Below are 27512 nucleotides of genomic sequence, written 5' to 3'. Positions count from 1 at the left end.
GTGTATTGGAACAACGTGGTCTCTTTTGGCATTTAAAACCATTTTGAATGAGCCCTTTTGAAATCCTGAGGCCTCCAAAACAGCCCACAGATTTGTCATTTAAGTAATTTGTATTTGCAAAAGAAAATTCCTCTCAGAGACTGCTTTTAAAACCAGCTACCTATTTTTGCCACCTCCTTTTCAACATGGCTAGAGTGTTAGTCTGAGAGCCTTTTTAATATTAGATGAGTCAACCTACAAGTCTCAGCTGCTTTGCTCATTATAAATTTCTTGTTTTTGTCCATGCACTAGCTCCACTATAAATTGGAAGGGCTTAAAGATGAACTCAGGAGGAATAGAGGCTACGACTCGAGAGTAACTATTACTGCTCAAAGGAGCTATTTTCCATTCGCAAACTTAGCTTTGCGCTATGGTTTTGGGCTCCTTCTGTTTTTACACTTTGTTGCAGATTCTCTTGACTTCCATTTTTACTACTTCAGTATTGTCTTTACCATCTGCCCTCTTATCTGTGCCCTATGGATCATTTTTATATTTCCATACATCATTTTCTAGATTGTCTTGTGTTTGTATTTTGTTCTTGTACCTTCTCTCCTTTTAGGTCTGTGTGTTTTAATTATTTTATTTGCATCTTGCCCATTTGTTTTTCCACCAGTTAGAAACAGCACCATTTTTTGCATACCACATATTTGGAATCTGAACCCAACAAACACACACAGTGCACACATGTACCATTTTCCCTCTTTGGTCCAGAATTGTTTTATGATAGATCCAATATAACAACTTCCTCTGTTATTAGAATTTATATTACTTTGATTCCAATAACCTGGGACCGGAGACCAACTGTGGGCCAAAATGTGGCATCATTATTTTATTTAAAATATAATTGTAATGTTTGGTGGAGACGGGTGGGTTTCTTTTGTTTTTGTTACTTTAAAACATAACATTTTTTTTCAGGGAAGGACAACCATAAGCCACTATAAGTTGCAACATTATTGTCATAATGTATTCCATTGTAATAAATAGAGTTGTGATAAATGATGTAGACCTCCAACTCATTGTGTAGATATATGTGTTTGGGGCAAGCTGCTGTGGAACAGAAGAAAGAGGTTTATAATTTAATTAAATTTACATTATTAATTAATTCAGATGTCCATTTACTCAAAAAGAATTGCAGGAACAATGATACAGTCCTCCTGCTTTTTCCTCTTAGTAATCTAAATATTAAATGTGCTTCATTTACAGGTAAATCTACAAATGCAATCTGGAATCTGAATTTTAAGATGTTCTTTTTCCTTTCTTCCTCCTTCAGAAGTACCAAATATTTTTGAAGACCCATTGAGTCTTTAGAAGAACATAAGAAAGTTCTACTCCCAGATTCAGAGATCAGTATGTGCACAAATGCCTGCACAGATCTCTTATATGTGTGAATTCTAGGGTGGTTACTTCTCTGTGTGCACCAACAAATTCACATATCCTTTGACACTCTCCATTGAAATGAGGCGGGTGGTGTGTCTTATGTTTGTAAATATTTTATTGTTTGGCCCTGGAAGGGAAATCCAGTAAGTATGTCATTGTTCACACAGTACTTAAATCTAACTTACATTCTTTCCCTCCTTGATGCATTATTGAACAGTTAACAAGAATAAAAATATTTGTCCTGTCCTGTCATTCACAGATTTAAGGAAATTACATCTGTAATAGTTGAGATTATAAATATTGTTGAGATTACTAGTATATCATAAACAATTTCATTAGAATTGCGCAAAATGCTTTCAAATGGTGATCCAAATGTTTTTAGTGGTTGCTAAAATATATTCATGCACTGGTATCCATGCATTATCTGCTCACTCCCAAAGCATTGGTCTTCTGAGCATCTATTCCAAATATTCAACAGTGTATGGGCCAGTTTAGATATAACACCAAGCCATGGTTTTAGCATTACAAGCATGAGCTGTGGGAAGCCTTGGGCTTGCATACTTCTCCATCACACTTTGACACTCCAGAAGAGGAGATCTGCTTTCACATTATTCCCCTCTATTTCCAAACTCAGTTTTGTAATCTATTAATTCATCCTGATTTGTTTAAACCATAGTTAAAATTAACCAGAGTTCTCAGTGTTATGGTAATGGTGTTCTGGTTAGCTTAGAAGCGCAAAGGAAAGGAGAAGGGTGTACAAGCCTGAGGCTTGCAGCAGTTTGTACACATTTTGCTAAACTATGATTTAGCAATATACCCAGGCCAGTCTAGTAAATGAAAGATCAAAACAAGGTGCTTGTTTCATATAGATGCTATATACAGTACTGTAATACATTCTGCCTAGTTGTCCAAAAAGTCCCTAATGGCAAATCATATTATAGACTAAGTAGGAACAGTGTTTACGCTGGTATTTTAAATGTAAAACACCACCACCAAAGCAGATGGATAATACAGTCATACCTTGGAAGTTGAATGGAATCCATTCCAGAAATCCGTTTGAGTTCCAAAATGTTCAGAAACCAAAGCACAGCTAATGATTGGCTGCAGGAAGCTCCTGCAGTCAATTGGAAGCCGCAGAAGCCCCATCGGACATTCGGCTTCCAAAAATAGTTTGCTAACCAGAACAGTCACTTCCGGGGTTGCGGTGTTCAGGAGCCAAAACGTTCGACTTGCAGGGTGTTCGGAATCCAAAGTACAACAGAAGTATCTCTTCAAAGTAGTTTTAAACACCTCAGTATTATTCATATTCTTAGGAAAAATAATTGATACACTTGTGAAATTAAGTTGTAAAAAGTTACCAAAACCCAACAATTTCTTTTCATATTATCTTATTTTTATATCCTAGATAATTGATTAAAATAAGCTTCAAGGATCTTCAATAATATGTTAATATTTTTGTACTACCAGATTTACTCAAACGTAAAAAAAGGTAAAGGTACCCCTGCCCGTACGGGCCAGTCTTGCCAGACTCTAGGGTTGTGCACTCATCTCACTCTATAGGCCGGGAGCCAGCGCTGTCCGGAGACACTTCCGGGTCACGTGGCCAGCGTGACGAAGCTGCTCTGGCAAGCCAGCACCAGCGCAGCACACGGAAACGTCGTTTACCTTCCCGCTATAAAGCGGTACCTATTTATCTACTTGCACCCGGAGGTGCTTGCAAACTGCTAGGTTGGCAGGCGCTGGGACTGAACGACGGGAGCGCACCCCGCCACGGGGATTCGAACCGCCGACCATGCGATCGGCAAGTCCTAGGCGCTGGGTTTTACCCACAGCGCCACCCGCGTTCTTACTCAAACGTAATGCACATTTTTGGGGCCAAATTGCGTCCTGAAAATTAGGGTGCACATTAGATGTGATGGCACATTATATTTGATTGCAAGCTTGAAAAACACCACTGACATAGCAGATTTTTGGTTTCAAGGTTTTGAAAACAGGTGCGCATTAGATTCACCTAAATACTGTATTTGTGTGATTTGGAGTAAAATGCAAGAATTGGAACTAGGCACCTTTCTATCACAATTTGTAATGAAGCTTGAATTTAAATCTGTCATTAAAGTTAAATATACATCTTGAAATATTATTCTTACTTATTTAACCAAAGTTTGTTCTATTATAGGTTGGTTTATTTTTAATGCCTATGTATGATTAAAACTGTCAACCAATAATTGTATTAAGTATTATCATGTAACAGATATAAATGGTAAAGTGCAAAAAAGAGAGTAAAGCCTCTATCTCCAGGTCCCAGGAGCTTGCCCATTAAATTTCTATGGTGACTTGTGCCTGTTTGTTCTGCCTCACCAGTTCTCTGCTTGTCTCTACAGGTCCAATCCAGGTGCAGCAGTAAGGAGAATATCCTCAGAGCCAGTAAGTATTGCATACTTGAATGTTTATTAGTAAATGGCAATTCATAGTGTAAGCTGCACATATTCTAAGGTTCTTTGCAATCACAATGAGAATACTCAAATTTATTTTAAAGCAACTTTTTAGGCCTTCTGTGGCTGCAGAATATGCATAGGTTATGCATGTGGTTAAATAACATTTCCAGTGGTCAGAACTGGAGGGGAGGGAAGGGACATCACAGAAATGTTTCATTGCCGGATTTACCGTGGAAAATATAGTATAGCTGAACAAAAATAAACATTATACAAATACAGAAAAAATAAACATTATTTTCCATCTTACTGTAGGTTTTATTTCATTTTAAAAAATATTTCTTTATTTTACGGTTTATTATTGGTTGTATTTTGAATTAGATGTATATGGGGGCACCAAAATCTTTTAGGTGCTTAGGGCACCTAAAGGTCTTAATCCGGCCCTGCCAGCAGTCATGAATAGACACATGCCCTGAACACTTTTAAAGTCTTCCTATGACTAGTATAAGCAAAACCCCTTGGCCCATGAGACCCTTCCCCTTCCTCCCCACACGTTCTCACTAAATCTGTTCTGCTTCAGCCCTCTAGAGCAGATTTACAGAGAGAGGAAACAGGGGACGTCCCATTGCACTAGTGGGCCTTATTCCATGTACAGAGAGTTAGTTCAATACCGTCCAAAATGTCAGGGTCCTATTAACATCATTGGGACATAAAGGTAAATGATGGTTTATTGTTACTTGCACAAGCCTTAACTACTACCATACCCATCCTCCATGAGGTGATGAGAAGCTTTCACATCTGTTTTCAGTTAAGCACAAGTTACTGTTATGCCTGAACCTGGACTGTGGTTAATCTTAACTATGATTTATTGAAACAAGTCAGGTTCATAAACCATAATTGGAAGTTGGCTTGTTTCGCAAACAGTTTTTAAGATCAGCCACTATTTATTCAGACATAATGCTAAACTGTGTGGTTAATTACAAATCAAAGTGAAAGTTTCCAATCTCCTAATAGCCTAGTTGAAGAGTGGGGGAGGGAGTTGACAGGCCCAAGACTTCTTCATTTAATAATAAACCATAATTTATTATTACATCGAGATCCAGCTATTATCTTTCACCAGTCTAGAAATTGAGAATGTGAGGAAAGACTATGGGGAGAGCAGTCTTAAGGCTGCAGCCCTTCTTTCCATTTCTCTGCCTGGCTCAGAATTGTGCTCCAGCTAAGCACAGACAGAGATGGAAGTATGCTTCTTGCTTGACCATACAGTAACATGGGCAAATGTGTAGCCAGAAATATTACTATGAAGGGATCTTTGCAGATAAATGCAAAACAGTGTGTGCATGCTCACTCATGTGCGTACATGTGTGTACATCTAAAAATGCTTTGGGAGGGTATTTTGGAAAAATATTTTATTGCAGTTTTTCAGTTAATCCCAAGAAAGGAGAAAGGGGGGGGGCTATATAAACAACAATTTGGCATTGCTTTCCATCCATTGATTGAGCAGACCAATTCCTTTGGAAAAGTGGGCAAAGGGTTGTATTCAATGTAGTACTAAGTAGCTGTATCTGCACACAGAATGACTTCCACTTGGACAACAGCACTTTCCACCCTCTCCTTCCTTCCACTCCTAAACCTGTTCTGGGGTTTCCCCATTCCTCTTCAGCATACATATTGCTTTGAAGAATATGAGTTACTTTTAGAAGTTAACTTAAATCTGTTAGTATATGCAGCATGGAATCCCACGAGGCTGAAGAAACTTGTAACCGATGTTCCCCTTGACAACAACCATATACAGTATAAAAAATTATACAGTGTTTTAAAATAAAATCTGAAGCTGTCTCTTCCTGTTGATCTTCCTGATTTTTTTCCTTTCCGACTTTTCAGTCTCTTGAGGTTGGTTAATAATGAATCACTCCTTGAAAGATGGCAAATTACAGGAATCAGATATTATTTGGAGAGTTAATTTCCATGAGTGTTTTCAACTATGCACAGAATTTATGCCAAATAAATTCAGGCTTCGGTCTTCTTATAACATTTTATTTTATTTTACGTATTTTAATTAAAAACAGAATAAAATTGCAAGATAATAAAATAATAATCATAGAAAGCTTAAAAAAGAATGAGTGACTTAAAATATATTCCATGGTGGAATACAAGGTTCATATTTGTAACAAACATACAAATATTCGTGAATGTTACCAATTAAACTCCTATTTAGTGGGAATGTGCCAACCACAAGATTGTTTGGTCAAGCAGAAGCAAAGTTGGTGGTGTGTATTTTATGAGTCAGTTTATCGTGACTTTTTTAAACCATGGATCCATAGAATGAGAAGATGCATCCTTCCACCCTTGAGAGATCACTAGATGAGTGGCAACCAACAGATTTAAAATTAATTGTTGAGAATCAAGGTCAGCATTGGAACTATCAAAATTTGATAAGAGGCATAGCTTAGTGTCTAAGATGACTTGTTTGGTGACAATAATACCAATCTCTGTTACAACTGGCTTCCAGAACTTGTGTACATAGTTACATCCCCACCACGTATGCCAATATGTTCCTCATACCTTACAATCCCACCAGCATAGGAGGGAACCAGATCTTGCAATATGAGCTAGTTGAACCAGGGTTAAAAACCAACAGTGGACCACCTTTAAAAAATTATCTCTAATGTTAGCAGACACAGACCTAAAAGGGCAGGTGGACCAGATCTTAATCCACTGAGAATCATTCAGTTGGCCTATAGGGTCTATCTCCCATATTAATTTCAAAGTAGTAAGTGAAGAGAACTGGGATTGTATCAGTAGGGAATATATCACAGAGACCCTGCCTTCCTTGGCACTTGCTGCAGCTAGATGCTCATAAGCTTTCAGGGCTCTTCTTTTATTCTTCAAGTAAATATTTTGCAACCGTGACAGTAGTTTTGAATTTCATGAGAAATAATTTTAATATCGTGATTGATCCTTTTGTTGCATTTAGTGAAAGTAATGTCCACAAATCAGCATCCATTGAAGGGTGTTTGCCATTAATCTGAAGTATGCTAAACTTAATATCACATAAAGGCTGTTTTGCCCTTGCATTATTAACACAATCAATAAACCTGAACCTGAAGCAAGATGCCAGCTTGAGTAACAGAAAACCTTAGAAAATTAGAGCCTTTTTCCTCTAACCTTAATTAAGTCTCCAACAATTGACATGATTTGCCACAGAAATATTGCTTAAGTCATAGGAAGAGCTGAATAAAAAGCCAATCATAACAAGCACTATCATAAAAATGAAATAATGACAAGATAATGTTAATTGCATGTTTAGAGAAACATGACATAGTATTGATTCACAATGACTCTCCCAAATTAACAACAATTTTGCTTCCAACAGCTTCTGATTTTCTAGATAATAAAGTGACTTAGTGAGAGCCAGTGTGGTGTAGTGGTTAAGAGCGGTAGTCTCGTAATCCTGGGGAACCGGGTTCGCGTCTCCGCTCCTCCACATGCAGCTGCTGGGTGACCTTGGGCCAGTCACACTTCTTTGAAGTCTCTCAGCCCCACTCACCTCACAGAGTGTTTGTTGTGGGGGAGGAAGGGAAAGGAGAATGTTAGCCGCTTTGAGACTCCTTAAAGGGAGTGAAAGGCGGGATATCAAATCCAAACTCTTCTTCTTCTTCTTCTTCTAATTTGTCTTTGAGATGGAAATGCTTATTTAATGTCACCTGCATATTAGCACTTCAGAATATGGCATTTCATTGTATGTGAGCATGGGAGAGTTCTTGGAGATATCTGTCTCAGTTCTGTAAAATATTAAGAGAACTTTTAGGAGATAAGCAATGTAAGTGTTCTAACTCATTTGTCTCTTAAACACTCTTTGGTGGTCAATAAAATGTCTAATGGATTCTTCAATAGAATAGTCACTTTAACACTGTTTAACATTACCAGTTCTGCTGATTAAATGCTGTATTCCCAGTTGTGTCTGGATTGGGTTTTTTTAGTGTGGTACTTTATAAATCAACAGATCTAAACTGATGTGCACTTTTAAATGACGTTTTCATTTCACAACTGGATGTAGTCAAGAATTTATTCCTATTCAAATGTTGCTCATGCTTAGGACATAAGTGTAGAGCAGGAGCAGGGCCACACTTTTAGCCCTACCCTCACATTGCTTTCCCCACCCTCAACAGCCCATGTGGTACAGAATTTTGTAAAATGGAAGCTCAACACATGAACTCCTGCTCACAGGTTAGGGACTCATAGTGATTGGGACACAATCACAATTAAGTTTCCCAATCTTGCGGAACCCCGACTCGTGAACAGGAGATTGCATGTTGTGCTTTCCTTTCATACAACCATGTACAACCTGGCAGTTGTTGGGAAAGATGCAGCCTTAAGGCTGGGCTCCACACTCTGCACATTTAGGCCCTATGTGAGAGTACTGTATGCTGTACAGTTGTACCTTGGAAGTTGAGCGGAATCTGTTTTGGAAGTCTATTAGACTTCCAAAACGTTTGGAATCCAAAGCGCGGCTTCTGATTGACTGCAGTAAGCTCCAGCAGCCAATCAGAAGCCACAGAAGCCACATCGGACGTTCGGGTTCCAAAGAACGTTTGCAAACCAGAACACTCACTTCCGGGTTTGCAGCATTCAGGAGCCAAAACGTCCGAGTACCAAGGCATTCAGGATCCAAGGTACGACTGCATTGTTGGCAAGCAACTGTTAAGGGGCAGCAAAATGTTTATATCACAGTGTTACCTTCCTGAGAAAATACCATGTTTCTTTTCCCCCTAACATACATCTTCATCTTCTGCAGGTCATAGTGCTGTAGACATTACAAAGGTGGCAAGAAGACACCGTATGTCTCCATTTCCATTAACATCTATGGACAAAGCCTTCATCACAGTGCTGGAGATGACCCCAGTGCTTGGAACAGAAATAATAAATTATCGAGGTATTTCATATAACCTCAAACATCCAGAAAGTAAGGAAGGGGAGCATTGTTGAATTTTTATTTACTTGCTTTTTGTGTAGTGCATAGCTCTTTAGGGTTCGGCATATTTTATATACAAGAGCCAAGTTCTCACATCACACTAATCCATTGGTAACATAACCCAAGGTTAACCAACGAAACAAATCATGACTTTTTGTGATTTGTTGATGGTTAATAAATAATGTTTAAGCTATAGGACAGGGTTTAGACAATCTAGTAAACCATGGTCTAATAAATCATGGCTTAGCTGCATTACCTGCAAAGCAGACCCCTGTCTTGGTAATCTTTACAACAATTATTTAGTTGGAGTGGATGTGTTACTATCCCCATTTTGCATATGAGGAGGCTGAATTTGAGAGAATGGTTTGCCTACAGGTTAGAATTGCTGCAGTTTGGTCATGGGAACCCTGCTTCACTGTTTAGTCTCTTGAATCTCAAGTAGAGATTAATATCATGATGACAAAAGTATGAAAATATCAGAAATACTGGCTAATAAAAATGTACATATTTCATTGTAACTATATGATACTGTTGTGTGTGGATAGCCCCAGTCAGAAGCAAATTAGTGACATGTAGCAGAAGTGAACCACAATTGTTATAAGGCCTGAAACTATAGCAAAAAGGCCTATTTTGCCACTTCCATTGCATCCTCAAGTACCCACCCAACAGAACTTTTCCAAGTAATACAAGGTTGCTTTCATCTGCCATGGTTAACCCAGTATTTGAGCCTTCAGAGACCTACTGTGTGAAATTTGCAGGGATTTTTGAAGGGAAGAAATCACCTGTCTTCATGTGGACTTGAATGACACACGTCTGTTGAGGTGTCGGATATACCATCATATACAATTTTCTTCTGTTAGTTTCAGTTATTGATGCTGAAGATGTAGACAAGACACTTGTAGCTCTGCGGCCTACTACATGCTGTGTTGACCCACATCAATCCTGGCTGGTTTGTGTCAGCTGTGGAGGGTTGACTGGGTGATTCGAGGGGTTGGTGACCACTTTATTACATGATGATGTGTACACCACTGCCTTGAAGGACATAGTGGTGCAGCCCGTCACAAAAAAAGTCTGTGCTAACTACCTCCCAGGCACCAATAAACCATTTTTGGGCAAGGTGTTTGAGAAGGTGGCAGCAGTTAGGATATAAACTAGGGGGGAAATGCTCATCATGAATGCTGCTGTTCTGCTCACAGCTAAGAATAGCATGTGGTATACAGTATTCTCTTTTCTGAATAAGCCCCCCCCCCCCCCGGCAATTCATAGCTTTCTGAGGATAGAATACAGTTGGGGAGGTTTGTTCACCCTCTTGCACTCCTTGAACAAAGGATGGATAAGTAAATAAGAGGTTGACGTATTTACTCTTCTGTTATCGTCCTTGCTCTCACTATCTCCATATTAATTGTAATGTAAATTGATGGCTGGCTGAATCTAATCTTTTACCTCTGTTCCAGACTGAATTTCTCTAGTCACTAATTATCATTGACATAAATTGAAAGCTGCTTTTATGCCAGGAAACTGTGGCCCTCCAGATGTTACTGGACCACAACTCCAATCATCCCTGATCATCGGCCATGCTGGCTGGGGCTGAGGACACTTGGAGTCCAACAATATCTGGAGGACCACGCAGTAGCAGTATTAGCAATATTGTGCACATATGAACTTAGTTTGTCATTGGAACTGTTTTGCAGTCAATGTTTGCTAACAAAGATTTTGCCTCTCTCATATTAGATGGAATGGGCAGAGTCCTTGCCCAAGATGTTTATGCAAAAGACAACCTACCACCCTTCCCAGCTTCAGTAAAAGATGGCTATGCTGTCAGAGGTAAATACTCGTGGTTTTCACCCTGAAATAATGTTTTTGAGAGTTCAGCTTTACACTAGATTGCTTTACATGTTCAGTGGTGCCCTTTATGAAATTGATTCAGGTTAGTTACAGAACAAACACAAATAGTCTTTACATATTTTTCATACATACCTTTAAAAGTAACTTTTTTTGAAACATTGAGCTGTGTTCTACTCAATATTGTTCTTTGGGGGCTTTTTTAATTAGCACCCAGGGTGAGGGAACATGAAGGAGAAGGGAGAGATATCTGAGAGCTGTCCCCTCTTCTGACCTTTTTCCAGCCAACAGAATGTGGGATACACAGTCAGCCCTCTCAACTGCTAGTGCTGTTGTTCAACACCAATAAATCTTGGATAATCCAGAATCTTATAATGGAAAAGGAGTCCTGCTTGGTGTGCATCAGTAATAAAAACAGGGAGAGAGATGTGGAACAACTTGATAAACTCTTCACTTAAAAAAAAATAAAAATCTATAGCAATCAAAATTGCCAAGTGGATTTGGAGTTGGAGGAAGAGTTATGAAGTAAAGAACAATAGTAATAATCCTATTAATGTCTATTTAAGCAACAATTGTAATTATCTTCTTGCTGTATTGTTAACAGCTGCTGATGGACCTGGGGATCGTTTCATCATTGGGGAATCCCAAGCTGGTGAACAAGTGAGTGCACTATATTTTAATTTTCCTTTATTAATAAAGTGTTTTTCCCCTAGTATGATATGATGTACACATTTCACTGCTTTTAAAAAGAAAGTATAATTTGTGATGATTCTATAGACAGCCTAGTTTGTAGAGCATGTCAGCCACTAGCTGCCAATTAGTTACCATGCTAGGCTGAAGGGGCTAATACTGGTATACACAGCTCTATAAAGCTTGGGTCCAGGATACCTAAAAGAGTGCCATACACCCTACAAGCTCACTGTGTTATAGAGAAGGTATCCCACAGATACCATCCGATCAGCAGGTCCATTCCATACCATGTCAAAAGCAGGTCTCTATTGATTTTATGTATGTGCTGCTGTTGCTTTAAACTGTTTTATATAAATATAATTTTAAAATTGTTTTTATATATGCAGTTTGTTTTAACGGTCTTTATGTGAATAGAGCTAATCAAAATTTGATAAGAAAATATGTCACTAATAGACTTTTTTTCATTCCAAGTTATTTCTGCATAATTTAGTGCCTCTTGGGACCTCTTGTTCCTTAAAAAAAATTAAAATTACATTCCCTGTTATTTTTCAGCCAACTCAAACTGTAATGCCTGGTCAGGTAATGAGAGTTACAACTGGTGCTCCAATACCCTGTGGTGCTGACGCTGTGGTGCAGGTGGAAGACACAGAACTCATCAGGGAATCAGATGATGTGAGTGAGAACGTTAAAAATCCTTGTTCCTGCTACATACAGCAGCATGACTCCAGAGAATCACTCAGCAGTCCGTAATCAAATAAGTGTGGCTATACATAGAAATACACATTTGAAACAAATAATAGTTTGTGCAATTTTGCCATCTCTGTTCTTGCTTTTGTTTGCATTGAATTTTTATCATTAATTTTGCCTTGATTGGATTGAGGCATGTAATGACTAGGACTCATGAGAGCAGGATGAGGGACTACTGGAAGACAGGGGACTGAGGCATTTCATTTATCCTATATTACATAGGTCTCAAAAGTGCTATTTAAAGCTTTAGCGATCGCATGCTTAAGAGAACCCTCCAGAATTCTTAAAAATCTACCCATTGTTGTTGTTGTTGTTTGAATTTATATACCACCCGATACCTGGGGGTCTCAGGGCGGTTCACAGATTTTACCACATGTAGATGTGTTTTAAATGATTTATTAATCAGTTACAGTGGTACCTTGGGTTACAGATGCTTCAGGTTACAGATGTTTCAGCTTACAGACTCCGCTAACCCAGAAATAGCACCTTGGGTTAAGAACTTTGTTTCAGGATGAGAACAGAAATTGCACGGCGGCGGGAGTGGGAGGCCCCATTAGCTAAAGTGGTGCCTCAGGTTAAGAACAGTTTCAGGTTAAGAACGGAACTCCAGAACGAATTAAGTTCTTAACCCGAGGTACCATTGTAGTAAGAGTATTTTTATTATTTTTATTTTTAAAAGCTAATTGGTTCTCAACCCGTCTGTCAGTTTATCACTAGGCGAAGGAGAGGTATATCCTTCCCCACACATCCATTTTCCCACTAACATTATAGGGTCATCAGGCTGTGCTCTAGTTCCATCTGGCAGATGAAGACAGAAGAAAAACTAGGCAGCTCCCATTTCAGTTTCAGAACTAAGGACTTCAGACAAATGGAGACACATTTTGCTCCTTTCATCCCACCCCTATACTGGGCAAGAAAACAATGCCATCTGCATTGTCCAGATGGATACGCGCCTGCATAGCAATGGCAGTTCACTCTGCTGGGGAAGGAGCTGCCTCAGTGGACTTCTTTACCCTTGCAGGGGTATGCGGGATGGATACCTGAGCTCCCAGCACATTTATAAGGCACTATAAAATGGATGTTTTCACCTAATCAGAAGCAGCAGGACCTACCATAATTGGGAAAGCTTTTGTATACCCCACACAATGAAACTATGATGTCAGTGGGGAAATGTACAATGGGTACCTGAAGGATATTTTTACATTGACTGCATAGGGTCCACACCTTAGTATGGACTGCAACATGATGTTTTGATGTTTTTACAGCCCAGTTGGCAGCAGCTCTTCTTAAATTCTAGTAAATTAGAGTTAGGGAAATAGGCAGCTAGGTTGTTTCCTTTAATGTATGTGTGTGACCTCGATGGCTGTTCAGGCTTGGATAATCCACAAAACTGAAATGGGAGCTGCCGACTTCCCAAGAGTTTTATCCTACCGTTGTCCAGCAGGTGGAGCAAGAGCTCCACCTGATGACCCTGTGATGTCAATGCAAAACTACCCTTTGGTGTGTACTAATTAAGCTTTTTCCTTTATGTTTCATGATTACTGAGCTGGCATGTAAACTGATATTAGTTTCAATATTAGTTTCAATAAGTAAAGGTAAAGGACCCCTGGACAGTTAAATCCAGTCAAAGGCAACTCTGGGGTTGCGGCACTCATCTCACTTCAAGCCGAGGGAGCCGGCGTTTGTCCACAGACAGCTTTCCGGGTCATGTGGCCAGCATGATGAAACTGATTCTGGTGCAATGGGACACTGTGTCAGAAGCCAGAGGCACAGAAATGCCGTTTCAACACACCCCAGCTCTTCTTAATATTCTGAATCAAATAAAGAAGGCACAATGGGAAATTAATCACTTTTTCCAGCACAATAGACTACAGTAGGATTTTAACATTCTCTAGAACACGTTTTTAAAACAATACAGGCAACCCCCCAGTTTACATGCGAGTCGCATTCTGGGTCACTGCGTGTGACGGTAGAGCGTGCATAAGCCTGTTACACCCCTGCCCCACTCCTGTTCCACACCCTTTTCTGGCCACTTACGGGTTGCTGTGATGCGTGCAGTCGCAGTCGTGCATAAGTTGGACACACGTAACTCTGACATTGCCTGTATGTTTGAATTATATGAGCTTAAATGTGATATGTTGAGTTTCATTCATACCCAATGAAGGCTGATAAGAGACAGTACCTTATTTAACTTTGTTTAACACATATGAAGAAAGCTTGTTTCTTTTATTGCAGGGCACCGAAGAACTTGAGGTGCGCATTCTGGTGCAGGCTCGACCAGGCCAAGATATCAGGTCAGCGAATTACATGTTTTCACAACTGCATACTGCTTTTGAAAACTAAAATAGCAGTTTAATATGTTTCTAGCATAAATAGCTTTTGAAATTTTATAAGTTTTATCAGCCCTACTTGGTGTTTGGTCAGATAACTTGAATCCATTTTTTTCCCTTTTCTGATGCATTTCTAGACCTATAGGACATGACATTAAAAGAGGTGAATGTGTGCTGGCCAAGGGAACCCATATGGGTCCATCAGAGATAGGTCTCCTAGCAACTGTTGGAGTAACAGAAGTTGAAGTTAACAAGTTTCCAGTGGTTGCAGTAATGTCCACAGGGAATGAAGTAAGGAAAAATCTGCTAACCAAACTTCTACAAGCGTGGCAGTTGTATTTTGACTAAAGCTGCCAGCACCTTTTTATGGACTGTTTCCAATGTTAATGATGATTTTCTGCCAAAAACTATTATTTTTATGCCTGATTTCACAGGAAGATTCTGTAAATGTGCTATATTTACTTTATATGTATGCACTTAATGCAAAAGAAAAAAATTAACCACTATTACCCAAATGTTTAAAACCAAAGATAAACTTACATGGATTGCAAAATAAAGAGGTGGGACATTGGTTGAGAAAGCGACGCTGACCAGGAAGAGATGTAATTCAGTGTTCAATAGAAGAAATACTACAGCTATACACCTATGGTCAAAGGTGGAAATTCCCAACAAAAAGCAGAGGTTGGGTGCTAGAGATTTGAAGTACAGTGGTGCCTCGCAAGACGAACGCCTCGCAAAACGAAAAACTCGCAAGACGAAAGAGTTTTCCGTTTTTGAGTCGTTCCGCAAGGCGAATTTCCCTATGGGCTTGCTTCGCAAATCTCCAGGGACCTCTTTTAAATGCTGGCGGTGGGGAGCAAAGCCTTTCGCCCCCCTCCGGCCATCAGAAGAGGTCCAGGAAGGCCGGCGGGGGCCGAAAGGCTTTGCTCCCCACCGGAAAGCTGCGCTTTCCAGCTATCCCGGACCGCTTTTAAAATGCTGGCCGTCGGGAGCAAAGACTTTCGCCCACCGCCGGTCTTCAGAAGAGGTCCTGGACCTCTTCTGAAGGCCGGCGGGGGACAAAAGTCTTTGCTCCCCCCCGCCTGCCTTCCCGGGATAGCGGAGAAGCGCAGCACGTTTCTCCGCTATCCCGGACGGCTTTTGAAGGCAGGCGGGGGGGAGCAAAGACTTTCGCCCCCCGCCGGCCTTCAGAAGAGGTCCTGGACCTCTTCTGAAGGCCGGCGGGGGGCGAAAGTCTTTGCTCCCCCCTGCCTGCCTTCCCAGGATAGTGGAGAAGCGCAGCGCGTTTCTCCGCTATCCCGGACGGCTTTTGAAGGCATGCGGGGGGGAGCAAAGACTTTCGCCCACCGCCTGCCTTCAGAAGACCTCCGCTGTCCCGGGGGCTTTTAAAATGCTGGCGGTCGGCAGCAAAGCCCTCCTGTCCCCGGAGCTTGCGGGGCGGGAGGTGGGGAGAAGGGCTTTTCTTCCCACCGCCAGCCTTCAGAACAGCCTTCTGAAGGCTGGCGGTGGGAAGAAAAGCCCTTGTCCCCCCCCCAGCCTTCAGAAGAGGTCGGGGGACAGACTGTCCCCGGACCTGGTCTGAAGACGGTTTCCATAGGAACGCATTGATTGATTTTCAATGCATTCCTATGGGAAACCGTGCTTCGCAAGACGAAAAACTCGCAAGAAGAAAAAACTTGCGGAACGAATTAATTTCGTCTTGCGAGGCACCACTGTAGAAGGAGACAAAGAGGATGGGGAAAGGGTGATACAGTTCATGGTTTGGAGAAGGCCTGATACAAAGCAGTGTTTATACCAAACATACAGAATACTTGTGATTAAAAGATCAGACTTCCCCCTTCTTCCCACATCCCCACTACCCACTACCACTATCCCCACTACCAAGATTTCTCTTCCCTCTCCTTGGTTTCACTACCAGCAACATCTTGGTCTTAACAAGGTAGCAACTCAATGAATAGTTCAGAGCAGAGAGAAACAAAGTTTGTTATTAGCTTGCCATGGGTTGTTTGGAAGAAATAAACCACAAATGCTGATTCATACACAGTGTTCAATAAGTCCAATAGTAATGGGCACATTCTGCGATAGAACATTTTATTGTTGCGAGCAAAGTACTGTAATTTAATTATATTTCTAAATAGTTACTTGGTTTCAAACAGCTCCATTTGAGATACTGGCAACATAATCCTTATCCTGAATACATAAAGCATACTTCCCAACAAAATGAATATTACAGACTAAATCTACTATCATTTTATGATCTGAATAGAAAGTCAAATATAATAATAATAATAATAATAATAATAATAATAATAATAATAATAATTTATTTATATCACACCCATCTGGCTGGGTTTCCCCAGCCACTCTAGGTGGCTTCCAGAAGAATATTAAAATACAATGATTCATCCAGTATTAAAAGCTTCCCTAAACAGGGCTGTCTTCAGATGTCTTCTAAAAGTCTGATAGTTATTTATTTATTTGACATCTGATGGGAGGACGTTCCACGGGGCGGGCACCACTACCAAGAAGGCCCTCTGCCTGGTTCCCTGTAACTTCACTTCTCGCAGTGAGGGAACCGCCAGAAGGCCCTTGGCGCTGGACCTCAGTGTCCGGGCTGAACGATGGGGGTGGAGACGCTCCTTCAGGTATACTGGGACGAGGCCATTTAGGGTTTTAAAGGTCAGCACCAACACTTTGAATTGTGCTCTGAAACGTACTGGGAGCCAGTGTAGGTCTTTTAGTGTTACATGGTCTCAGTGGCCACTCCTAGTCACCAGTCTACCTGCCACGTTCTGGATTAGTTGTAGTTTCCGGGTCACCTTCAAAGGTAGCCCCATGTAGAGCACGTTGCAGTAGTCCAATATCAAAACATCTACATCTGTTTTATGTTTTATTCGCTGTGAAGGTGAATATTCAGGTATTTTGATTCTGGTTTTATAGCTATTGAATCCTGAAGATGACCTGCTACCAGGAAAGATTAGAGACAGTAATCGTTCAACTCTTCTAGCAACAATTCAAGAACATGGGTACCCAACAATCAACTTGGGGATTGTGGGAGATAAGTATGTACTACATGTTTATAACTCTTTGACGTATTTTCCATACAGTGGTTATTTTAAAATATCTGACAATGTCGTATTTTGTCCTTGGAAGCAATATTGATTTCCTGTAGAGAGAAATACATTCCTCTCTGACTAGGGAGTTCAACAACTTGGAGCTTTAGCTTTTTGTGGGTTCAGACTTTTTTTCTTACCACTATGGGTTTTCCAAACTTATTTCTTTTTAAGCAAGAGCAGAAAGTTCTTTCCATTGATTAAAAAAACACTATTTTTCACCAACAATCCCACACTGTGTGTGATTGGTCCAGTGCTGGACTTACATAGGGGACAAAGGTCTACATTGCCACCCACCTCTCCCAGATGGTGAACGGGAATGTGGTTGACTTCAATGAACTGGGATGCTAAGTTAGGTTCAAGCCTGTAAGGGGTGGAAGGTTCAGGAGATGGGGGGGGGTACCTGTAAGGTGGGTGGGGGCATGCATGCACAGGCACATCTAAGAGCCAAGGATGGGGTGGATTGGGATGACATAGATTCACTGGCACATTTGAGAGAGATGCAAAAATTTGTGGAGGGATATGCAGATGATCATCAGCAAAGTAGAGAGAATGTCATTGTGTGATAGATTCACATAGAAATGTACTGAGGGATGGGGAAAGAGAAGCAGATTCATAGATATACCAGCTAGGACATGGGGAGACCAGCAGGGTTCAAATCTTCAATGAAGTCAGATGGGTGACCTGACCGATCCCACAGGGTTGTTGTGAGGATAAAATGAGAAGGGGGAGAACCATGAATGCGAGCTCCTTGGATGAAAGGTGAGATATATGTGTGGTGAATAAATAAATACAATTCATGAGACAGGGAGAAAGAAAAGATGAAGGAAAGAAAGAAAGAGTAAGAAAAGGCCAAAAAGTTGAAGTCCTAAGGATGTTAGAGAATGGCCATAGGCAGAAGCATACCTAGGGATTGGCAAAACTGTCCCCCACCAGATGCACAGGCTGGGGGGTGGAAAACACCCCATAAATCTGTGTCAAGTTTTCTGTGTAAGGTGATGAGTTTAGACAAGAGCTGGGAGCTGAGTGGCAAGAGAAATGGCAAGGCGATATGATGGTAGACCAATGAAGAATATGGTGCTTGTGTGTGTGAGATGATGATGCAGTGCTGCTGTCACGGCAAGATCAAACGCGAAATGTTTTTAAAATGTATTTGTTTGTTGTTCCATTTATATCCCACCTTCTCCTAGGATCTCAAGGTGGGGTATTAGTTTTCCTCCTCCCCATTTATGCTCAAATTTTGTGAAATAGGTTAGTCCAAGAACAGTGACTAGCCCAAGGTCAGTCAGCTTCATGGCTGAGAGAGAATTTGAGCCTTGGTCTCCCACACTATAACCACTACGCTAAGCCTATTCTAGGTAGAAAACAGAAAATGTAAACAGATGTAAATATTCATCAAGTTATAATCAGACCAATCATTTATATACAGTCATGGGGAAAAGAAAGTGCACCCTCTTTGAATTCTGTGGTTTTACATATCAGGACATAATAGCAATCATTTGTTCCTTAGCAGGTCTTAAAATTAGGTAAATGCAACCTCAGCTGAACAACAACACATGACATACTACACCGTGTCATGCTTTGTTGTTGTTGTTTAGTCGTGTCCGACTCTTCGTGACCCCATGGACCAGAGCACGCCAGGCACTCCTGTCTTCCACTGTCTCCTACAGTTTGGTCAGACTCATGTTTGTAGCTTCGAGAACACTGTCCAACCATCTCATCCTCTGTCGTCCCCTTCTCCTTCTGCCCTCCATCTTTCCCAACATCCGGGTCTTTCCCAGGGAGTCTTCTCTTCTCATGAGGTGGCCAAAGTATTGGAGCCTCAGCTTCATGATCTGTCCTTCCAGTGAGCACTCAGGGCTGATTTCCTTAAGAATGGATGCGTTTGATCTTCTTGCAGTCCATGGGACTCTCAAGAGTCTCCTCCAGCACCATAATTCAAAAGCATCAATTCTTCAGCGATCAGCCTTCTTGATGGTCCAGCTCTCACTTCCATACATCACTACTGGGAAAACCATAGCTTTAATTATACAGACCTTTGTTGGCAAGGTGATGTCTCTGCTTTTTAAGATGCTGTCTAGGGTGTCATGCTTTATATAACAAAAATAAAGCCGAGATAAATCATGTGTGAAAAACTATAGTCGTACCTTTGTTGACAAACGCCTTGCGACTCGAACGTTTTGGCTCCCGAACGGTGGAAACCCAGAAGTGAGTGTTCCAGTTTGTGAACGTTCTTTTGAACCCGAACGTCCGTTTCAGCTGTCCGCATTGTATCTGGGGCCAATCAGCCAATCAGAAGCCACGCCTTGGTTTGCGAATGTTGTGGAAGTTGAATGGACTTCTGGAACAGATTCTGTTCATCAACCAAGGTACGGCTGTACACCCTTACTGTTTCCATGGGAATTAAGAGGCCAAGTAGCAGGCAGGGGTTGCTAATAAAATGTCCTTGCTTAACTGATCATCAGCAAGTGTGGCCATCTCTATAAAAGCTGACATTTTAGCAGTTTGCTGGTCTGGCGCATTCAGATGTGTTTTAACACAGTGCCAAGGAAATGACAACACAATGCTCTTAGAGAAGCAAGTGCTGCTGCCCATGAAATTGGGAAGGGTTCTAAGGTCATCTCCAACCAATTTTAAGTCCATCATTCTACAGTGATAAAGATTATTCAAAAGTGGAAAACATTCAAGACAGTTGCCAATTTTCTCAGGAGTTCAATGTTTATAGAAATTGGAAAGAAAAAAAAACATCTCAGGGTGAGTGGGCCAAAATTCCTCCACAACGATGTGGGAGACGGATAAATTCCTACATAAAACAATTACTTCAAGTTATTGCTGCTAAAGGTAGTTCAACAAGCTATTGAATCATAAGGTGTACTTAGTTTTTCACATATGGCATTTCCAATTTGGCTTTATTTCTGTTAAATAAATCATGACACGGTGTAGTATGTCATGTGTTGTTGTTCATCTGAGGTTGCATTTACCTAATTTTAAGACCTGCTAAGGAACAAATGATTGTTATTATATCTTCATATGTAAAACCACAGAATTCAAAGAGGGCGCCCTTTCTTTTTTCCCATGACTGTATTTACTTCATTAATTTTTGTTGTTACATTTTTAAAAATTACTTGTATTTCATTTGTTTTGAAGTAAGCTTTCATTACAGAAAAGTCAGACCTGCATTGCAGCATGTTTAGTTGAAAAAGTACATGCCATTTTCAACATTACTTCTCAGGGAGCATCTGAAAATCTAGATGGATTTCTGAATACTTATTATAGATTTGTGTCTCCTGAACATAATCTGTCATTATTGTATACCTTTGTTTATTGATTGTTTACATTTGAAAGTGTGTTCTCATCTGAGCTCTTAAATGCAATAGTTTCCACAGCTTGAGTTTTTCCTGAGAGCTGTTTGACAGTGGAATTTGCTGCCAAGGAGTGTGGTGGAGTCTCCTTCTTTGGAGGTCTTTAAGCAGAGGCTTGACGACCATATGTCAGGAGTACTCTGATGGCGTTTCCTGCTTGGCAGGGGGTTGGACTCGATGGCCCTTGTGGTCTCTTCCAACTCTATGATTCTATGATTCTATGATTCTATGATTCTATGATTTGGTCTGCTTTCAGTCAATAATGACTAATGAAAGAACAATCTGTCTAGACATGTCACTGAATATAAAATATGGCATTCCAACATATTCCTTAATACTGAAATTCAAAGAAACCCTGTTTATTAGTTATGGCAGGTGATGACTCATCAGATATTTTTTCATATGATAGTTAACTATATTTATACTAATTATTCAGTCTCCATAATGACCCACTTAGACATTAAGCTTTCAACTGTGGAAATATTTGGGCGGGGAGGAACTATTGTTATTTATTTATTTATTTATTTATTTATTATATTCCAAGTGTTTCAAGAAAACTTCTGGTTTGGGGAATGACATCCAGGGACTATTCATAATATGGTTTTAAATCACTTTATTGGCTGACTTTCAGAAAGGTAGATAGGAATTAAACATGTGTCTCTCTTGGATACATGATGACAGTTGTCATCAGTGAGATAAACAGAATGTTCTGACAAATCTATATTTGTATTTGTAATAGGATTATCATTGCCTAAGATTAAACAGTTTAAACAATTAGTATCAAACTAAAGGTGTCACCAATATAAGCACTACAAAATTATCTCTTATTTTTAGATATGCTGAATAAGTGCTAAGTATTATACCCATAAGCCTTAAGTCTATAAGGCTTGGGAGTAAATAGCATTGAACATGGTGACATCTTTTGAAACTTCCTTAGGGGTGCAGGCCTTAAGCAGCTCTTGGAATGTTAAGAGTTTATAACCAATAAAACTTTATTATTATTATTATTATTATTATTATTATTATCATCATCATCATCATCATCATCCCAGCCTATCACTATAAATCTCTCTTACATGTTTGGTGAATAAGTTGGCACACATAAAGTTGAATACATTTATCATAGACAAGATTCTTTATAAATCAGCCTTATTTTTTTAAAGAAGATCAGCAATTGTTTCTAAGGCTGTGATCTTAAGCACACTTCTTGAGTAAGCATCATTTGGGTTGGGCCACGAGTCCACAATTGTAGAATCCCTTATCTTCAAAATCAGATTATCCCATATCAACCACATCTTGGTATATTTATGCCATTAAAATCATTAACTCCATTTTGAATGTTTTGTTATTGAAAATAAAATCTATTAAAAATAAATCTCTGTATTAAGACAGTGGCCCAGTTTCCATGTCGATCATGCTTAATAGTTGTTATGAAATGTACAGTTTGCACACTAGCCTGAAATTCTCACATGCAAGGAATCTTTTGACATTGAGACAAGCAGCTATTGCATCAAGCTAATCTGTTAGGTGCTGGTTATAAATCAAAAAAGGATAGTTTTAGCAGTAAAATACGTAAAAGTCTTGTATTCTCCTTTAGTCTATTCTTTTTTATCATGAATATATGTCAGTCTCTAGACATTTGGAAATTCAAAATACAATATTGAATAAGTTATCTGCATGAAATACAAGTCACCACTGTTTCCGGATGTTTAGTGACTTCTGAGAGCGTGACTAATGTACACAGGACACTAATTTTGTCTTTTTGCTAAACTTGACCTCTTTATATGGTGTAGTGTAATTACATCCAAAGCATTAAATTATTTTGGAGGATGGTTAACATGAAGCACTTCATTTGTATATGAAACAAGTGCTTGAAGCAAACAGTTGAAAGTGCTTATTTCAGAATGTGAAAACAGAAAATAATTTCAACTTTTATTATTTATTTTGATTTTATCAATAAGAGTACTTCTGTATTGTTAATTGTCCGTGCCACTGAAAGTAAACAGTTCCATCAAGAGCCACAAGCTAAAGATTCAACTAGCAGGCAGTCAACTGCCTCCCTAGCTTTCTCCATTAGTATATGCCTTTCTCAAGCTCACTGAGCCTGTATATCTGAATCACTTAAAATATGATTGAGAGTTGTTCCCCCCAACAAACACATCTCTTTCCTTATTAATCACAAACACCATATGCAGGCAACCACAGGACCCTTGGCTGCAAATGCTTCCTTCCTCTCATCCCAACTGCTATCAGTATAAGGGCAATCTTGGCTGCATCGGGATCGCTAGGAAGTAGAGGCTTTAATGTCCTCACTGCCACAAGGAATCCCAGTGCAGTTTTGCATCTCCCAGACCTCTGTGTGCCCCATGGCTCATCTGATAGGTTTTCTCACTCTCCTACATTACCTCCTCTCCTGAACCATAATCTCACCAGTTGCTTTCTGTTCCACGAACACTGGCTGGAGAGAGTGGAGGAATGACTTGTAGGGATCAAGAAGGGCTATCTTGAAGCTTGAGAGGGGAAGGGAGTAAGGAAGTTGGTAAAAAACTTTGGGCTTGCACAGTATTTCCTCCCCACAAGCTCTCGGGTTTCCTCACACAGACTCTGGTTTGCAGTTGTCTGCTATACCTCCCCTCCCCTTCCCTAGATAAAGCAATGAAGGCAAGGAGGTCGCATTTAGAATTTTCTTTTTATTGAAACTCTGAGAAAATGTAGTATTAAACTGTTATTATTAATTCCAGTAGCTGGAGCAGCCCTGAATGCTTCTCTGTCTATTTTAAGGGGAAGAGCCATGACTCAAAGCAGTGCTGTGGCTCAATGATAGAGTGTTTGCTTTACACGCGGAAGATCTCAGGTTTAATCCGCAGAAGCTCCAAGTAGGCCTGGGAGAGACCCCCCAGTCTGAAACACTGGAGAGCTGCTGTCATTCAGTGTAGACAAAGTTAAGCTTTTGCAAGCTGTGAAATTGCTGAAGTGGCAGAAGCTGTTTAGAGACAGAACTCCTAATAATTTTAAAAAGTGAAGCAGGAAAAGCTTCAACATTCAGAATGCCACTTACAAGAAGAGAAAAGACAGAGGCAGAAGGAGGGGAAGAGGTGGGATAAAGAAGGAGAACTTCAGGGTCCTTGCTTACTGTGGATATTCTTAAGAAGATGATGACAGAACTAACAAAGTTTATTAACAGAAAAATAGAGGCTTTAGAGGAAAAAATAGATTAAAAATTGACAAGATTAAAAGGAGGAGTAAATGAAATGAGGAATGAAACTAAACAAGCAATGGTTGAAATGGGAAATGGGAAATGGGATCAAAAATGACATAGTGGATCTAAATGACAAAGGACTGAGAAATGAAACTATGGCAGGGCTGAGAAATGAAACTATGGCAAAGGTAGAAGGAACATCTGATGAAATGGAAGAACCTACTATACAAGTGTATGGAGAAATGAAGCAACTAAATGATAAAGCTGAGATTTTGAAAAACAAAAATGAAGTTATATGGATAAGAAAAAAGTAAATATGACAGGAAAAAAGTAAATACGACAGGAAGTAGAAATTGGATACAGAACATAGTCCGGACCAATGGATATGGAATACTGTATCAATGTATGTTCACAGTGGAGAGACTCCTATGGCCTCAGAATGGGAAAGAGTTACCATTATTTAATATGGAGGCATGGTTGCTGCAATTGTTGGAGGCCAAGGTGATACTGTTAATTAGAGAAAAACTATTGCTGACATTTATCAATATTAATTGCGAACCTGTTTTGGACATTTTGCATGAAAAGGATGAACACGTGACATTTGGGTTTGAAGATTGGAAAAATACTAGATCATGGAAAATGGAATAGTTAGATGTTGTTGTGGAGTGAAAGTTTTGAATAATTCTTTTTATGTAACTGACAGAAGGAAAATCAGAAGCCCTTTTCTTTTCTCTTTCTTTCTTTTCTCTTTTCTCTATTCTTCTTTCATTCTTTCTTCCCCCCATTTAACTTGTTGTATCAAAAAAGTTTAAATTTTTTAAAAAAATTATGCATAAAAAATAACTCAGTATAAGGCAGCTTCCTATGTTTCTGTGATAAGAGCATCGCTTCCCATTCCTTGTAAGAGGGTGGGGGTGTTTTAGCACACAGCCCAAACAGATTACCCCTAAGGCAATAGAGCCCTCCAAGGAAAATGGTTGCCCACCATACTGAGTGTAGAATTCTAACTTTCACCTCCCATAATACTTGTTAAATCATTTTCTTTAATATTCCACTGCTACATAGCCTATAGATATAGATATATAGAGTCTGTTTATTTAATACCTTTATATATTGGCTTTATTCTAAAACACTCAAAGTAGTATGCCATTAAAAATAATAGCTTACACTGTAAGACACATAAAAGAAAAAGGAAAGGAATAGGCAAATACACAAACGCAGGCACCAGTTCTTAATTATTAAGTCCCCTTCCCATTTTTAGATGATGATTGTAAGTATTTTCTAAAAGTTATTCCCTGCTAAACTGGGGGCCGGGGGGCAGGGAATGACCTCTTCTGATGCAGCCTGGTAGATTGGCTGTGGATGGAGACAATGTTGGGAGCTGAGGAGTCAAATGTTGCCAGTGGATGGGACTTCAGTTACCTTTTTCCTCTGATTAAGCCATTTGATGATACAGTTATGTAAATGATCACACAAATGAAATGTTAGTTGTTTTAGCCCTTTGGTGAGTTTGAAACGATGGTGGGCATGGGCAACCCATCCCATTTCGCCACCTGAAGAAAACAGGACGTTGCTGCCTCCAGCTCCACTCAAGTGCCGAAGCTGGAGTTCTGCTGCTACCACCACTTCTCATTTTTCTGGAGCTGGGGGTGAGGGCGGGAGCTCCAGCACTACCTATGATGCCTCCCCCCCCCCCCCATTGCCAGAGAGGTGAAGAAAGGCAGTCACAGCAGCGAGAGCTCACTGCTTCTCACTGCTTCTAGTGGCAGTGGCAGCCAGCAGGCACAGCAGTGGGGTATGCCATCTCAGGATCATGCCACCTGATGCAATCGCCTTGGTGTGTCTAACGGTAACTCCAGCTCTGACAGTGAAATGCTTAATATTCATTACGTCTCCAAAAGACTTGTAGAAAAGGGTGAAGATAGAAATGTGGGAGAGGTAATATTTGAACATCTGCCCTATTTGCTCTGAATTTTTCTCCTTGTGTAGAATTGCTTGGAGTCTTTGTTTCCGTTCCTTCATCTTAGACTAAACTGATAGTAGCAACTGAGTTCTGATAAGCAAGTTAATTTTTCTAGATTTAGACACTGACCTTGGTTTGGTATTATAGACTCCTGCCATGTTCTCTGTAGGCCTCATGTGCACTATTACCATAGTGTAAAATGGCTAATTAAGGGGATCTCTTGCTCCAGGTTTGAGGCAAAATCTTCAAAGTGAAATTGGTTGATGTATTAAATTGTAAGAATCATTGCATTTTCAAATATTAATATAACAAATATGGGAAAAGTGACTTGCAGTAATTGAGAGATTCAGCTGGGTAAAAAGATTAGTGGAGAAGAGAACACTGTACGAGTGATCCATGGAGTACATTATGATCTATAGAGAATTGAGTTGGAACAAGACTGTGATAATTCAGTCCCCAGTGCTGAATCCTGTCATGCCATATTGCTTAATTTTGACTTCATATTAACTGTATATTTCAGAGTGATGATATAATGAGAAGGCTAACAGAGATGGTTGCCAGTTTTAATGAACAAGTGACAGAAAAAAATTCATAAGGGATCAATAAAGCATAGTCTAGCAAAGAGAGGTATTAAAATGAAGGTCAAGTAAAACTCTTCTGGAAATTCAGTTAAAACAGTCTCCTTAAATGCTCATTGGATTATTGGATGAGGACTTTTGAGGTGTTTCATTTTAATTGGTACCATTAAGATTGTAAACTTGTGCCTGGGCTACCTGACTGCTGGTAGAGAGTCAGGATTGAAATGACATCACTATATACGGAGAGAGAGAGAGAGATTTCTATATCACCCTTCACCAAAATGATCACAGGACAGTTTGCAAAAAAAAAAAAAAGCAAAATACATAATGAACAAAAACATTAAAATCATTATCCTAAATTATATAAATAACATAGTTAGCAACAGCATAAAAATGACTTAGCCCATGTCTCTAAAAGTTTGACAAAAAAATGTTGACTATCTCCCATGCTGGCATACTGGACTCAGGTGGGATTAGCTCAAGGCAGCTGCCTCACCAGAACTTTCATAGGTGGTATTCCCAGAAGCAGCTTCAGTTTTAAGTTCCTGGCCGGGACTTCCATAGAGAGATTGTTTCAGAGACATGGAGCCACCCCTAAGAAGGTATTTCCATGCCCCCTGCACTATATGTCTCATTTAATGAAGGGATCACCAGGAGACCCCCTCCTGCTGATCTTAACGTACAGGCAGATTGCTATGGGAGAAGGCATTCACTCAGATATTTGGGTCACAGGCCATTCACAGCTTTAAATGTCAACATAAACAGCTTGTATTGGATACAGACACTAGATATTGGATATTTACAACCAATGTACTGTAGATGTTTGAGGATAGAAGCTATATGCTAATGGTTCACTGCTTCAACC

General features: G+C 39.9%; 1 protein-coding gene across 21 annotated transcripts in view; it reads left to right on the top strand.

The window, feature by feature from the left end:
* GPHN (gephyrin) overlaps positions 1-27512 on the top strand; it is a 246328-nt gene that overhangs the window by 205469 nt on the left and 13347 nt on the right. For 11 of the 21 annotated variants that reach the window (XM_081855742.1, XM_081855749.1, XM_081855747.1 and 8 more), the window contains 8 exons: positions 3798-3840; positions 8647-8784; positions 10555-10647; positions 11270-11325; positions 11908-12027; positions 14338-14396; positions 14570-14723; positions 17373-17494. In XM_081855742.1, coding sequence (XP_081711868.1) covers positions 3798-3840; positions 8647-8784; positions 10555-10647; positions 11270-11325; positions 11908-12027; positions 14338-14396; positions 14570-14723; positions 17373-17494 — 785 coding nt within the window. Of the gene's footprint in view, positions 1-291; positions 355-3797; positions 3841-8646; positions 8815-10554; positions 10648-11269; positions 11326-11907; positions 12028-14337; positions 14397-14569; positions 14724-17372; positions 17495-27512 lie in introns of all 21 variants that reach the window. The other 10 variants (XM_081855750.1, XM_081855731.1, XM_081855734.1 and 7 more) reach the window with 2 other exon arrangements.

This window comes from Podarcis erhardii, assembly GCF_964252035.2.
Source record: "Podarcis erhardii genome assembly, chromosome: 1".
In the NCBI taxonomy this organism is placed as follows: domain Eukaryota; kingdom Metazoa; phylum Chordata; class Lepidosauria; order Squamata; family Lacertidae; genus Podarcis; species Podarcis erhardii.
Note: the sequence above shows the minus strand (reverse complement) of the source record. Positions and strands in the feature narration are given on the sequence as shown.